The 16,195-nt window shown below is 41.3% G+C and overlaps 1 protein-coding gene across 1 annotated transcript in view; it reads right to left on the bottom strand.

Annotated features, from left to right (window-relative positions):
• dars1 (aspartyl-tRNA synthetase 1) overlaps positions 1 to 16,195 on the bottom strand; it is a 34,884-nt gene that overhangs the window by 6,427 nt on the left and 12,262 nt on the right. The window contains exons 7-11 of the mRNA XM_083922078.1: positions 10,610 to 10,712; positions 9,946 to 10,026; positions 6,748 to 6,807; positions 3,144 to 3,255; positions 455 to 589 (exon numbers count right to left, since the gene is read on the bottom strand). Coding sequence (XP_083778204.1) covers positions 455 to 589; positions 3,144 to 3,255; positions 6,748 to 6,807; positions 9,946 to 10,026; positions 10,610 to 10,712 — 491 coding nt within the window. The remainder of the gene's footprint in view (positions 1 to 454; positions 590 to 3,143; positions 3,256 to 6,747; positions 6,808 to 9,945; positions 10,027 to 10,609; positions 10,713 to 16,195) is intronic.

The following is a 16,195-nucleotide window of genomic DNA, read 5'->3' as shown; positions in this document are numbered from 1 at the left end:
CTTCAAGTTGCTTGGATTTCGAGGAGAGTTGATTCCAATTCTCCCTTACTCGCTGAATTGGAGCGACTGTAACTAAGGCAACAGTGGTGAGAGTGGTTTCACCTTATAATCAAAAAGGGAGGTTGTGAATATGGTGTTTTGTTGCATACATTCTATCAGATGGTGGCAGTGTTTGCTAACATAAAGAGCGGAGGTGGGTGAAGGGGGGTCTCTCAAAGTCAAGACAGCACCATAAAGTTTTTTACAAGTCCCAATGTGTCACTAACAGCTGCTCTGATCAGTACAAAGCAACAGAGGGAGGTCTGTTAAAGTTTAACAATCTAAATGCATTTGCAGCCATTTTCAAATGGCCCTCTCAGTTAATAGGGTCTTCACGACACTCTTGCTGCTCATTTCGCTGTTTGCCATAAGTGAATGAAAATGTGTTGAGCGGACATTGGGGAGGCATTCTTACCTGGACCCACACAGAAGACCTTGTCAAAGTCAGCGCAGATGCACATCTGCTTGTAGAGCTGGGGAGACTGGGCCAGGTAGGCGCTGGTTTTAAAGTAAGACACGGTGAAGACATTTGCTCCGCCTTCACTGGCAGCTAGAAGTGGACAAAGATAACATTTAGATTTGAAGTGAGGTTTTTATTGCCCCAAAGCACAAAATGGTCATTAAAGGTCCTATATTCTGCCCATTCTCAGGTTCATACTTGTATTTGGGGTTTCTACTAGAACACATTTAGATGCTTTTTAAAAAAAAATATACTATTTTGTCTGAATATTTCTGTATGCCCTGTCTGAAACGCTCCGTTTCAGCGCATGTCTCTTTAAATCCCCCTTGTGAAAAAGCCTCAAGTGCACTCTTTGTGTCTCTGCACTGTCATTGCAGCCGGGGAATGACTGCAACAACACTGTCGTAGCACTTCCTATCTATGTATAGTTGTTACATCACAACCATACAGAAGTCCTGACAGCTCGTTTAAAAGGCAGAGTTTCTGAATACGGGCTGTGTGCATTTTTCTGTGGATAAACTGTTTTGACACTTTCACAGTATTTATATAGCACCTTGTCCTACTTTACAATAAAAAAGACGTTGAAATCTCACTGTTTACAATATGGGACGTTGGATTGCAAGGGCTCTTATACAGGGTTCCTACACCTTTTCCAAAGTCAAATTCAAGCACTTTTCAAGCATTTCAAGGTGCATTTTCATGCTTTTTCAGCACCTTACAGCTGTGGTAAACTGCATATTTGTACATACAGTATACTAATTATTGCACTTATTCATCACATTAAATTAGATGTTATTGTGCTATTAAACAAAATTATGTTTTGTGACAGCTATCTACAGAGGGGTGATAAAGAAAACCAACCATTTCATGTTTAATAAACTTGCCATTAGAGCTGCAAGAATGAGTCACCTAATGGATCTGTTAATTGTCCAAAAACATTAATCTTTTATGCAAAAATGTCAGAAAATATTTTTAGTCTCTCAAATATGGGGTTCTTCTTTTCTCTGTTATATCATATATGCCGTCACATATAACATGACATTTCAAGCCGTTTAAAGCACAAACCATCACGATAAAAGTCAAGTGTTTTCAAGATTTTCCAGCACCCCTATGAACCCTGGATATTGTAATAATATAAACACATTTTGCAGGAAACTGAGGTTTCTCACTCACTTCACACATTCAGATATCCCCCATCTAGTGACATGTTTACAGTTGTTCAGTAGAAATTTCCAAGTAGCCAGCTTACAGAACAGTTTCTTTCTCTTTTTCTGAAAATAAGAATATTCATGACTGCTTTGGGCTAACAGAAACTACACCCCCACTATGACTTTTGACTGGATATTATTGGATGCTGACAAAAGTCAATAAAAGCAATTGATTTTTAACATTCATCTTATAAAAAACTTCTCAGATGCCTTACAGGCCAGACTTATATAACACATCTGTGGTTCCCTATGTCTCTCTCTCTTTCACACACACAAACACACACAGATGCACATCAGAGGACACTATCTGATACCCTCATGTCGTCAGTAGAAGGGTGGGGGTTCACACCGTACAAACTGTTCACTGTATGGATGTACTTTGGGTGTTGGCAGGCAGGAAGCTGCGGTTTTTGCAAAAAAGCACAGTGTTGATTTACAGGTGCCGCCAAAAAAAAACGCGGCAGTTTTGAATGTATTAATGCCAGACTGAGCTGGTATCATTGGCTCTTGAAGAAAAGAGGAAGTGAGAGTGTCATAGGTTTCGCCACAGTTCATTTCAAATTTCAGAGGCACGTGGGAGGCTGAGTACTGGAGCTCAGTGTACAAGACTAAGTACTTTGTTGTTAGAAATTCAAAGAATCTTTATCTCTTTTGACTCCAAATGACTGTAAATTGATGCTTTTAGATCAAAGCTTTAGTTTTAATTGATATAAACATTACAGAACATTTTCTCAAGCCTTTATAACAATTAATCTATTTCTGAGGAAGAACGGAAAGTTTTTTCATAAGGCAAATTGTATACATGTAGAATACCAAATCATCTCTCAAACCTGATGTTGAGAAAAAGATACCAGGATGAGAGAGACACTGTGCAGGAAAACGTTTAAAAATAGCTGTCTTTTGAATGTCAGTGGAAAGATTTCTGTGCGAATCCTAAGGTTTTTTTTCTAACCTTCCTTTCTCTCAGTGAAGTGGGATAATGTCTTTTGGGAGTGAGCTTAAGGAAGGCCTCCCCTGTCAAATTAGAAAGGCATATTGTGGAGATGTGAAGTCGAGGAGTTGATGTGAGAGTTGGTCGATGCATCAAGATTCCCAGTGGGCTAGGTTTAAAATCCTGATGGATCTAAGACAATAAAAGTCTTTCTTATACCTTCTCGTCTGTTGTTTGATGAACACAGATGTACATGACTATGTCTGGGTTCAGAAAGTCTCACTGAAACGGTTTTGTGAGCTCCAACTGTACTTTGAGTTGCAGTATAAAAAAAAAAAGGACAGCATACAGGAAGTCAACTGTACAACTGTGACAATGACTCACAGGACACCTGTGGGTGGTGATATGGAAACCTTCGTGCCGTTACTGAAACATCTAATCAAAAATTATTCAATGCATCTTAGTCTTATTTTCCCCATCAACGTGACTGAGTGTGTGTTTGTACCTGATATGATTTTAGGGGTCTGGATCTCCACAAAGCCCTTTTTGGTGAGGGTGTCTCTGAAGAGCTGGCACACTCCCGACTGCAGACGAAAGACGGCCTGGCTAGTGGTGGTCTTTGGCGATACACACACAAACAAACACGCAGCCACACAGAGAGACGTTACCACACTTGGCGTGATTCACTTGATTTATTACACAATCATCATAACAGATGAGTGAAAAACAAGACTGCCAATTTTTTTTGTTCATGCAACATCTCTCGACATGAAGGGTGAAACATTTATTTGTTGGCAACGGGAAAGACGTGCATTCAAATCCAGCTAGAGCCCCAGGTGCTTGAAACCTATCATTATAAATGTAAATGCTGAAACAAAGGCGGGGAGAAAAACAGCTCAAACTAAACCATGAGATTACTGTAAACACCTAAGTCCCAAATCCCCCCAAAACTGCAACAGTTGGGCGACAGAGCATCTAAAATCTGAATGAATCATCTCAAATGACCACAAGATTTCTACAATTGAGCTTTACTGGCTTTCAACTCCACTTATTATACACCTTGAAGAAGACAGACCTCGGCCCTTTCAACAGGATGCACAGGTCTGTTAATTAAAATGTGCAATTTCTCCCTTTTTTCCCCCACCTCAAGTCCTGACTAACAGTTTGCACAATGGAAAGGTGATAATGTCCCAATATTGGCAAGCTCATTAATCTGCAGACGGTGCTTCAGGGCAGTCTGCCGGTTCATTCAGTTCCAATCTAAATACTTTACAAAAATAAGTAGTGACGGGAAACTTTCCTGCTTGAAAACACTTTTACCCAAACCTTTAAAAAGCAGTGAACCAAATGAACCGTGTTTACCACAGAACTCATATGACTCATTTGTGTCACGTATTACACATTGGGCTGTGGCCCGTGTTAAACCCACTTAAAACCAGTCTCTAAAAGACCAAATTTAGAAATAAAGGAAGCTCTTCCTGTTTACAGCATGTCTGTAGTGAGAAAGTATCCAGATGGGTGGGTAGCGGTTAGTGTACTTGCAAACCGGCACTTCTTCTGATGCTGCACCTGACATACTCTCGTGGCACATCATGTTGGCTTGAAACCTGACTGTGGCAACAGTCCACCACAGGCAGGTTTCAAATGCCTGATATCAAAGGTTGACTCCTGACCTCACCTTTCTTCTTCTATTTAGTAATTTAGCTGGTTGATATATTCTTTAAACAACAGTTCAACGAGTAGATTTGCTACCCCTCAAATGTTGTGTACGGAAAATTGAGTGTCACTCGTCAAGCTTGCCTTTGTCTCATCTCATCTCATCTTCATCCGCTTATCCGGGGTCAGGTAACGGGGGCAGCAGCTTTAGCAGGGGACCCCAAACTTCCCTTTCCCGGGCCACATTAACCAGCTAATCCTGGGTCTTCCCAGAGGCCTCCTCCCAGCTGGACGTGCCTGGAACACCTCCCTAGGGAGGCGCCCAGGGGGCATCCTTACTAAATGCCCTAACCACCTCAACTGGCTCCTTTCAACGCAAAGGAGCAGCGGCTCTACTCCGAGTTCCTCACGGATGGCTGAACCTCTCACCCTATCTCTAAGGGAGACTCCAGCCACCCTCCTGAGAAAAACCATTTTGGCCGCTTGTACCCGTGATCTCGCTCTTTCGGTCATGACCCAGCTTTCATGACCATAGGTGAGGGTAGGAACGAAGATTGACTGGTAGATCGAGAGCTTTGCCTTCCGGCTCAGCTCTCTTTTCGTCACAACGGTGCGGTAGAGCGACTGCAACACCGCCCCCGCTGCTCCGATTCTCCGGCCAAACTCACGCTCCATCGTCCCCTCACTCGTGAACATGATCCCGAGGTACTTGAACTCCTTCACTTGTGTTTGTCTAATGTGGAAAAAAAGTTTGTTACATGAGCAATAATCAGAAAATGATTATAACAAACTATTTTAATGATCAATTCATTTATTTTCTAACATGCCAAATATTCACTTGTTCCAGCATCTCAAATGTAAAGATTTGTTATTTTTCTTTGTCTTATAATACGATATCAAACTGAATAATTCTGGACTGCTACACAGAGAAAATGTAACGTCCCCATGGGCTTTTCAGAAAATGGTGAATTTTACGGTTACGTGACAAATCAAGAAAATAACTGACAGATTAATCAATAATAAAAACGTTTGTTAGTTGCAGCCCTAACATGAAACATATGGCACACTTAAGCTTGGACTGATGCTTGTATACAGTGACAATAGTTTTTACACCAATGCAGTGCCTGTTTGGAGTGCGTACCCATTCTGGGCAGGCGTTAACTGGTTGAACGGTTTTTAAGATATGTAAAGGACAGTAAATATATATACACATACACAGGTTTTGACGTGCTACTTCAACCACTCACATCGAAACCGACCCGTGCTGCTGATGAGAGCGACGCAGGGAAAAGCCAAACACAACAGCCGACCGTTTCCACCAACAAAAGCCTTCAGAGCCGTTCTCTGGTGTTCTTTTAAAAAAGAAATATTTGCTAGATTGGACAACACGAATTAAATAGCAGCATCAATGTTGACGCCTGCTTCGTCGATGTGAGCCGGGTCCCCAGAAAATACACCCTTCAAGTGTGAAGAAGATCTGCTGAACTTTTCTGGTGACATGCAAATTAAAGACACACGGACAGAGATTCCTTGCTTTATAGTTATTTATGCCTATGATGTTGAGGTAACGAAGACTCCACTGTTAGGAGATTTTCTTGACTCTACTCGACACCAAATAACTAGTCAGGCAGACTGCCCAAAAATAGCCTACCTGTCAGTCCAGCTGTCTATGCAAGCCAAATTCAATCTAACTTCACTGTGTTTTAGTGTGAAGCGCCTTATGTTTAAGGATGGTCAAGTTACAAGGGGAGTTCCATAGGAACTAAATTATTATTGGGGGAGGTTTATGGTTCCCTTTTGGAGTGTCTGTCTGCCGGTGTGGGAACCACTTTATAGCTTCACTGGGCTCTAAAGTGCAAAACTGATGACAGACGCAAGTCACTAAGCTCAAAGAGCACGGTGTTACAGAAACAGGTGTTGTTGTGAGGCTTGTGAGCTGTGGTGTGGTGTGAGTGTCTTCCTGCCTGCTGCATCACACATGTGGGAGGCACAGATCAAAACAATGAGACGCTTTGCGGCTCAGTTTCTACTGCTGCTGGCATAGGTTTAGCAAAAGATGGATAGCATCAGCCCACTAAATCACAGACTACTTCTTTTTTTTACTTTAGAGCTGAAGTGGGTTGCTTTTCATTTGTGTGTGTTGTATTGTAAGTTGCCTGCTTTCCTTACTGTGTTCAAGTGTCTTATATTACAAGATACAATAAGATGAACTTTATTGTAGCATTTCTAATTTAATTAATGAAACTTACTATTTTGATAAAAAAATAATGAATGACTTAAAGGGCCTCTAATATCTAAACTAAACTTTTTTCATTTCACCAGACGACCCCTAAAGCCTCAAATGGGAACATGTCACTTGCAAGATTAGATACTTCAAGACAGATCCTCTGCAGGCTGTGTCACAAATTCAGTGTTTTTTCGCTTGTTTTTCCTTAGCTCAGGTGGAAACTCACCCTGAGATCAATCACCCGGTTGTCCAGCTTGGTGTCCTGGTTGACTGTGGCTCTGCCTTCCTGAGGGCAAACAAAAAAACATCACCACATCAACAAAAACCCTCAGACTATGAAAAATTCAAGAATGTAGCTTTTCAGCTCCTGCTCTGTTCTTTGCGTCTGTGGCCTGTGATGTGTAGATGCTTTTTATAGGCTTTTCAAATCTCACTTGGAAGACAATACAAGGAACTATGCAATACATGTCACAGTCATTATCTGTATAAAAATTCACATTCACAAAAGTTCACATATATGGTATTAGCAGATTATCCGCCTGCAGAAATAACCAACGTGCTATTTCTCACTGTGCACTGTACAACAACGATACAGCTGAAACCACCAAGTAGAAATATACAGTTGTTTTGTTCCAGGCACCAATTATTAGGGGGCCAACTGCAACAAAAGACATCTGCAATCTGCAGGGCAATAACAGTGAAAAGAAAAAAACAAATGAAAAAATAAATGTTTCATCACAGGAGGAACCACTGCTTCCAGGGTCATGGATGTCAGGCTTCCTCAGGACCCGCTGGGCTTTGAGCTAATAGCCTGTGTAGCCACATCCTGCTCCAAACAGCCCCACGCAGAGGGACAAAAGGTTAGACGGGCATACAGTCTGATAGACAGGGCTGTTAAGGCCTGCGTCTCTTGGGAAGGCAGGTGCTGCTACAAGTATGTGACTGACATGCTGAATCCCAGCAGAAAGCACCTGGGATGCTGCCGCAGCTGCAGAAATTGGCTTAGTGGATAAACAAGAACCGGCTCTAAACTGTCACTGGTACAGTGAGACCGTAATATTGATATGCTCGTGTTACATATATAATATACACATATATACTGTACATATGACAATACATTTGATTATGATATTGGATAAAATGGATCCACCAATCGAGGGAATTAATAGAAATTGGGGTGGGGCAATTCTTTCACTGCCTCCATTTCAAATTAACTTGATTCAGTGTGTTAACAGAAAGGTTTACTCCAAACAGCTGTGGCTAACCTTATTGTTAATCACTTGAATTAAGCAAATGAAGAATCTATGTGAAAAGTTGTGTTCCCAGAAATGCAGCTCAATAGCTCTGTCAACAGGAGTTTTTGTTCACACGGTCACTATTCCATTATTTAACATAACAGATGCTGTATTTCACACAGAAGCATGTCAGTCACAGAGGAAACACACAATTTGGATGGTTCTCCAGTCACAAGTCAGAACTAGAAGGGCACTTGATGCAGTATGAATTTGCCCAGTCGGGGAAATGATTTTTCAGATTATTCAGGCCCCATGTGAATGCAGCACAAACGCTCTAGCTCACAGTGTTATACAAAAGATTCTCAAAAGTAAAATTGGACGCTTGATAATATGTCTGCTGTGTGTAATCTCCAAAAACCTGGAGTCAAGTACTGCAGAATCACTACTAAAGCACTATACAACCTGTGTAGGGCACTCATTTCCACTGGCAACTTCAGAGGCTGCGGCTTGTTCTCTTAACCTGTCTATTTGTTTGACAAGACACAGAGCCTACTGTAGCTGTTTGCATCCAAAATATCTGTAGTTATTTGGCGGTTATACAATCGTAATAAAGTTTATTGAATTGACACAACAACCAATCACACTTGTATCCAACTGAGTTGCTGTAAAGCCAGAGATCCGCATTAGCATCAACGTTTAATGACCATTAATAACCGCCTAAACTGTGGGCGTGCAAAATAATGACTTCTTAAATGCATCACGATTCTCCCAAATGATTCAGCATCAATACAAAAATCTCCTTAATTGGAATTCAGAATGCACCCCAAACCCTGGCTGCCGGCTCTTATTCCACAGTGTGATGAAATCACAGTTTGCATTAAGAGGAATGAGTCAAACAAGGTGATGTTTCTCACTGAATGTGATGTTAATCAAAAACGAACCATTCTGCTCTTCAGCTTGTTTAATTTAACCAGGTTTAATTACACAATACTTGAGTCTGCCAAAACCACAAACCTCTATTCTCCATATTGACATGTTCCAAATACACATTTTTCTCATACTGTCTGAGTATACATTCATTGGCATTCTGCAACAATATATATTTTCATCTGTTATATTTTTTACACCTTTTGATGTCTCTCACTTTCACTCTTCCCTTTCTACCTGCCAATGGGACAAGGGGTGCAATTTACCCGCATGGCTACAATCCAACACATATTATTTTATATTATTAGCAATTTTTTAAATAAACAAATAAAAACAAATACATGTATTCACCCTCTGTCTAAAAAGTGTTAGAGCCCCTCTCTTTAAGACCCCCTCCTGAAAAACTCCAGTTTGCTCTGATTGGACAGCGTGTCTAGGTCCGCATCTGCGCTCTGTGTCTCTGCACCATCATTGCAGCCAGGGAAGGACTGTAACGGCACTGTAGCGGCACACTCTACCTATATATAGTATACCGTAGCTGTGACATCACAACTGTACACAAGTCCTGACGCCTTGCTTAAAGGACGTTTCTGAATACAGACAGTGTGCATTTCTCTGTGGATTGAGGGATTTGATACTTTCACAGTAATTATATAGCACCTCGACCTATAATTAAAAAAAGACTTTGGAATCCAACTTTTTACAATATGGGACCTTTAAGGCCCATTTGGTTATCATGTGTTGTTCATGTCATTGTAAAGTCGGAGCAAAACCTTTCCATGCAGGTCATGGTTGTTAGATAGTGCACTCACAATCAGTTCCTGTTTCTCATACTGAAAAGTTGATGTCAGATTTTTTTAAATTAAAGCAAAGTCTGGAATAGAGACTACAGATGTTTCTTGGCCAGGGATTAAGGGGTCTTATTGGCATTACATGCTGATTTTTTTCACCTGACAGAAAAAGTTTCACCTAGAGTTTGTACCACACTATTCTATTCCAAGTCTCCTCAATTGTAGGTGGTTGGACGCTGTCTTTCAGCCAAACCACAACACATAGTGGATCCTCCATTAATCACCTACCTAATGTCATACAATCTGTGTGAACCGCAGTGCATTGCTTCACTGAAAAAAAGGCATAAGATCAGCCTTGGGTGTCAGCCAATACTTCACATTAGCAGGCACAGTGGAGAAAATAGCACTGGAGTGTCAGTAGTAAGAGTATGCTTTCCATGCCCTCTCATCCATCCCTACATTCATTCTCACCTCTTCTCCCTCTCCATCAGGCCTGACTGCATCCTCCAACTGCAGGGGGAGACGAGGCTCAGCCTGGCTGATGACAAAAATCTGAGAGGGGAGAGAAACAAGGAGAATAATAATTCAGCGGGTGACAAAACCACCAACGTTTCCATTAGATGTTCTGACAATGGAAAGTACCCGGAGTCCACACACAGACACAAATAATCAAAGTGAAAGAAACTGACAGCCTCATCTGTGAAAACCTCATCTATGTGTGACTGACTACATGTCATAAACCAGAGGGTTTCCATGGTGCTAACGATCATGTACAGGTTGTGGATACAAGCATTCAAAACCTGCAGAATCTGATTTAATCCATTGAGCCATGCAATACTGTACATATTGCATCACATTTGTTATTTTTGTATTAGAGACAATGTCAGAGTTTATGGTGTTGCACTGGATTGCATTATATTGCCAAATATTTTGTCCCTCATCTCACAAATGTTATGTTTTCACCATCTTAATTGCAGCTACTATACATAGTGTACCAATTACAACATCAACACACACGTGGTGTTTTGGAGTAACTAATGACTGTAAACTGTGTTGAGTGAAGAGTTTTATTCTGTGGTAAAAACTGTGTATGTCTGTGTGTGAGTTTGATAATTGCAGTGAAACGTATGCCCACCTTCTCGATGTGCAGCTCCACGTCCTGCTGGGAACAGCTTTCGATCTTCTGCTCCACTTTTCTCACTGACGCCTCCACGTCAACAATGCTTTCCTTGGTGATGCTGGTGGAGACAGTTGGGAGGGTGGAGTGTAAACCACAGATAGCATTTAGAAAACAAACTCATCTGTGTGGGAGGCTAACAGCCTGAGAACAATATTTTTATTTTTCATGGCTAATTCTGATGTGCAGGGAGGGGGCAGTGTGGAATAGGGTTGAGGGATTTTGAGTTTGGGTGGCGGGGTAACAACAGGAAGCTTGTCCCCTCCCAAATCCTAAAAATACAACTGCTGCTATGACATAAGCTAACAGGGGGAAAGGGGTTAAGTTGAGGTACCACAAGCGTGTGGCTTTCATAATAAAACCGCTATCTTGCTTCCTCTGTTCAACACAAACGTGTCTACTTTTGTTAGGCTCAAATAAACGCAGGATAGAAAATGTTTCACCGTTTCCAAACATTTTTCAAAACATTACGTAAACATTCCTATTAGCTCAAAAAATTCACCATTACACCACAATTGTATCGACTTCAAAATAAATTCTGGCACTAAGTGATTCCCTTTCACTGTCTGAACTGTACACTATTAAACCAGCCCCAGCTCATTTTCAAGGCGGAGGAGAAATACATTTTATTTGGTTATTTGGCCAGGGGCGTAAAGTGTGTGGGGCCATTTCCATACTTCTGGCTTCTTGCTCAGATGACAGCCATTTTTGACCTTCATTTTGATCTCAGCTACACACATGTAAAATGACTGCATTTTGGACGGTCGTGGCGCTATCGTGGCAACAAAATCTGTCGCAGACGGACAGCAGAACGTAAGACATCAGATGTTTCAATAAACGTCAAAATCCTTTACTCTGAAATTGAAGATACACCCAGCGTCTTTGCTGGTAATGTTTTGCGGTCACAGAAAAAAAAGGCTAGTTAACTGGATATTCTATGAGTGCAACAACCACAAGGAGAGGAAGAGGAAGTGACTTGTGTCCCTGAATGCAGGCAAAACATGTGATCCATGACAAGAATATTATAGTTTAGAAGAATTCTGGACAGTGAGGATACAGACATTATAGGTAACGCGGACCTGAGGATTCGCATTTAACCCGCGTTGGATCATTTCATATGCTGTCACCCTGTTTGTCTGTTAGTAGAACAGCCCTTGAGCTCTTAGAAAACGTGTTGTAGCTTACATAATTTCCAAGCTCTGACCTGGAAAGTACCTAGCTCAACTGGAAAAACAGTTTGATATTGACCTCAGGGGTAAGAATTTCCCCCATAATACAGTTTATAAGGTAAACTGCAGCATTTGAAGGGAGACAATTTCAAATTTTGTCACCATGGGATTTCAAAACAATTCAGCATTTTCCAGGTTTCTCACTAAAACCCAGAACATCATTGTAGATAACAACACTGACTGTCATGTAGCACAAAGCCAGATGGGAAACCTGCTGTAATCCTTCATTCCTCCTCATTAAAAAGCAGTAATGAAGGCCTGAACACTGGGGTACTGCTGTCCTTTCAGCCCCACGACAGCTGCCACCATAGTCTCAGAGATCAGTTAGATAAATAAAGCCTCACATTAATAACCTCCGCTGCATGGCCCCAAGAGGCTAGCAGAAACGCATTCAGCACACACTGAGGGAAACCGACTGATTAACACAAGACAGAGTTGACATAACACATGGAGATGAGAAATACGAGAAAAAAGAAGAGAGACAGCTTTCATACTCAATCAATGCCCCAGGAACACAACACTGGCCATGAAAGACCCAAATGACCATTACTGCAAATTCTAATGCATCCCTCAATGGACCAGAATTTTCTCCAAATAAACAAAGAAAAAACAGAAATTATTGTTTTTGGAGCCAAGGCAGAGTGCTAGAAACTTAGCACACAGCTTCAAATGGTAATGCTAAAAACCACAAACCAAGCCAGGAACTTAGGTGTAATCATGGACTCTGACCTGAAACAGCCACATTAAAACAAATACAAGGTCAGCCTATTATCACCTAAAGAATATATCACAGATTTAAGGACTTATGTGTCAGCAGAATTTGGTAAAACGTGTCCATGCATTTATCTTCAGCAGGCTCGACTACTTTACAGGTATTCGTAAAAAGTCCATCAGACAGCTGCAGTTAATTCAGAACCTGCTGCTCCAGTCCTCACTAAGACCAAAAAAGTCCATCATATCACTCCAGTCCTCAGATTTTTACACTGGCTTCCTGTCTGTCAAAAAAATGATTTCAAAGTGCTTCTGTTGGTTTACAAAGCACTGAATGGTTTAGGACCAAAATACATTTCTGATCTTCTGCTCAGCTACGAACCATCCAGACCTCTCAGATCATCTGGGGCAGGTCTGCTCTGTGTGCCCAGAGTCAGGACTAAACATGGGACAGGTCTGCTCTGTGTCCCCAGAGTCAGGACTAAACATGGGACAGGTCTGCTCTGTGTCCTCAGAGTCAGGACTAAACATGGGACAGGTCTGCTCTATGTCCCCAGAGTCAGGACTAAACATGGGACAGGTCTGCTCTGTGTGCCCAGAGTCAGGACTAAACATGGGACAGGTCTGCTCTGTGTCCCCAGAGTCAGGACTAAACATGGGACAGGTCTGCTCTGTGTCCTCAGAGTCAGGACTAAACATGGGACAGGTCTGCTCTATGTCCCCAGAGTCAGGACTAAACATGGGACAGGTCTGCTCTGTGTCCCCAGAGTCAGGACTAAACATGGGCCAGGTCTGCTCCGTGTCCTCAGATTCAGGACTAAACATGGGACAGGTCTGCTCTGTGTCCCCAGAGTCAGAACTAAACATGGGACAGGTCTGCTCTGTGTCCCCAGAGTCAGGACTAAACATGGGACAGGTCTGCTCCGTGTCCTCAGAGTCAGGACTAAACATGGGACAGGTCTGCTCTGTGTCCTCAGAGTCAGGACTAAACATGGAGAGGCAGCGTTCACTTTTTATGCTCCACAAATCTGGAACAAACTTCCAGAAAACTGCAGCTCTGCTGCAACTCTCAGTTCTTTTAAATCAAGACTGAAGACTTTTCTGTTCGCTGCTGCTTTTCAGTAAATAAAACAATTTATTATCTGCTCATACTGCACTGTAACTTCTATTCTTTTGATATTCTTGGTTTTATCTGCTTGTTTTTGAATGTCATTTTACATGTGCTTCTTTCCAATGCTTTTAATGTTTTTATGTAAAGCACTTTGAATTGCCTCATTGTTGAAAGGTACCTAAATAACATAATAGAAGTGCAGAGCTTATTCGACTGACTTTCCAATTTCAAAAGTTGAAAGACCCTGCACATTGAGTTTTTCACCAATCTGTTTTCCAAAATGCTTTCAGCCCACATGGGGCATTGCAAGCCCCAGAAAATATCCCAATATGATTCTCAAAGTCAAAGTCAGCTTTATTGTCAATTCTTCACATGATCAAGACATACAAGGAATCAAAACTTGATGATCAAACTTGCACAAGTAATGGGATGCAATGCAATTTTTTTATCTTATGTGAACACAACTTTACAGTGGCATGCTATGATTATTCCAAACAAGTGTTATCCAAACCAGAGATCTTTAAAGATGACTGAAGTCGGGAGACTGAATCAAACCTACTAACAAAATATACACCAATCAGTATAATAATATAATAACTAGTACTACAATTGAATATATATTTCAAATGAGAAGCCAAATCAGCCACAGTTCCCTACACTTGGCACTCCTATGGTACTTGAGTGGAGTAAAGGTTGTGGAGCCTGGAGATCACTTAATTAAATTGTGTGAGAGAGGAGGATGACTTGGACATACAATATATGAAAAGAGACTTCCCCAACAATGCCGCCACTTTCCTCGACGTGATTATGAGAAGATTTACTTGTAATCCAGGGTCTTACTCAATTTGTCAATCATCACACAAAGTGTGTGAAACTAGACGTGGACCAGAAAGCCACAGGAACCGATAGTGCCACCTGTTCTTAAAGATTTTAATATATAAAGCACACAACATTTTGATCCTTAAAGCAACACTCAGAAAGCCTCTTGATTTATAGTTAGTGTGACTGCACTATTTTTGAATTTTGTTGCAAGACCATGTTGTCTTGGCAACCGTGTCATCACTTTCACTTGCTCTTTTGTTAGTCGGCAATGTATTGCACAACAACCTAACTGCCGAACCGCAACATTGCAGAACCGGATTGAGAAACTACTACACATAAAACAAATCACCTGACAGTTACAAAAATATATTGAAATGTAAATACGATGTCCTAAACACAATATCCTGTAACTTTTAAATAATATTGAACAACATGCGGTTTGAAATCACTGGCCCTTTCTATGCCTGTGCTGAAGCTACAAAGCACTGCGGGATAACAGAAGCTGAATCTCAAAGTCGGCTGAGAGCAGGTCAGCTGGGGGGAATTATGGCGCGGTCAAGGGATTCTGACACTTCTAACAAAGTGGGGTCAGTGTGTTCAGGCTGCAGAGGTCAAGACTCATGTCTGATCAGCAGTGACCTCGCCCTCATTAGAAAAGTGTACTTGTGTTTGGGTTCAGTTTCCGGCAGACCTCAACATACTGCAACAAACCCCCCACAGGCTCCTAGGTTCTCATTCATGTAACACGAGTAGAAGTGATATGTGTTAAATGGTCATTGATTGTATTTTTATTTAAGTACTCAAACATTTAGTAGCTCTGACTTGTTTACATATGTTTAAGGCAGGCGTGTACATATGTTGAGGGTTTCATTAAGTCTTTGTGTTAATGAGTCATGTTTTTAAAGGATTCAGTCTGTACTAAATGTCTATAAAAGTCTAGAAGGGCTCCAGGATGACTTTTTACATTAGTTCCACTGGTTCGATCAATGTAGCGTTTTCATTATTAGCACATAATTTAGGTGCTCCAAGAATGTTTCAATGCGCCTCAATAACATATTATAAATATTCACATTTTTGTCAGTTCCCATACACATTGATGAATACTTATCACATTATGTAAATTATTCTAAACAGGAATGAAAAAAATGCAGATTCATTTTTTTTTCTTTATCTTAATTACAGCACAAACAAGAAATTGAAATAACCTAAACTGTTTAAAAATAAACTTAAAAGTGCTGATGATCTGGAACTTAAATTTAGTAAAAGGTGGCTCTTATTTGGCTATATTATAAGCAGTGTAACAATTTAACTTCACAATCATTTCTCAATGCCCCGCTGCTTCAGTTTGCCGCTGCCCAGCGCTGAAACGCTGCAGGGAAGAGGGTTGCTCTGCCTGTCAAGCACCGGTCACGCCACAGGACGTGTTTCTTGGAGAGATTTGGGCTTTTTTTACTGTTGCAGAACATTGAGTCTCCGACCGCAACAGCAATGTTCCCAGCCATACTTTGCCGACACTCTTTGCACTAAATGCAATGCATACTGTTGCCTGTTTAACCATATCTGAGCCATGGAAATTGGACACGTAATTCTTTTTGAAAGGCTTGATGTTGGTTCAGGATTAGGCAACTTACTGGGGACAGGGGAGAACGGAGTGGAGCCAGCTGGGACAGG

The sequence above is a fragment of the Echiichthys vipera genome (genome assembly GCF_963691815.1).
Source record: "Echiichthys vipera genome assembly, chromosome: 10".
Classification (NCBI taxonomy): Eukaryota; Metazoa; Chordata; class Actinopteri; order Perciformes; family Trachinidae; genus Echiichthys; species Echiichthys vipera.
Note: the sequence above shows the minus strand (reverse complement) of the source record. Positions and strands in the feature narration are given on the sequence as shown.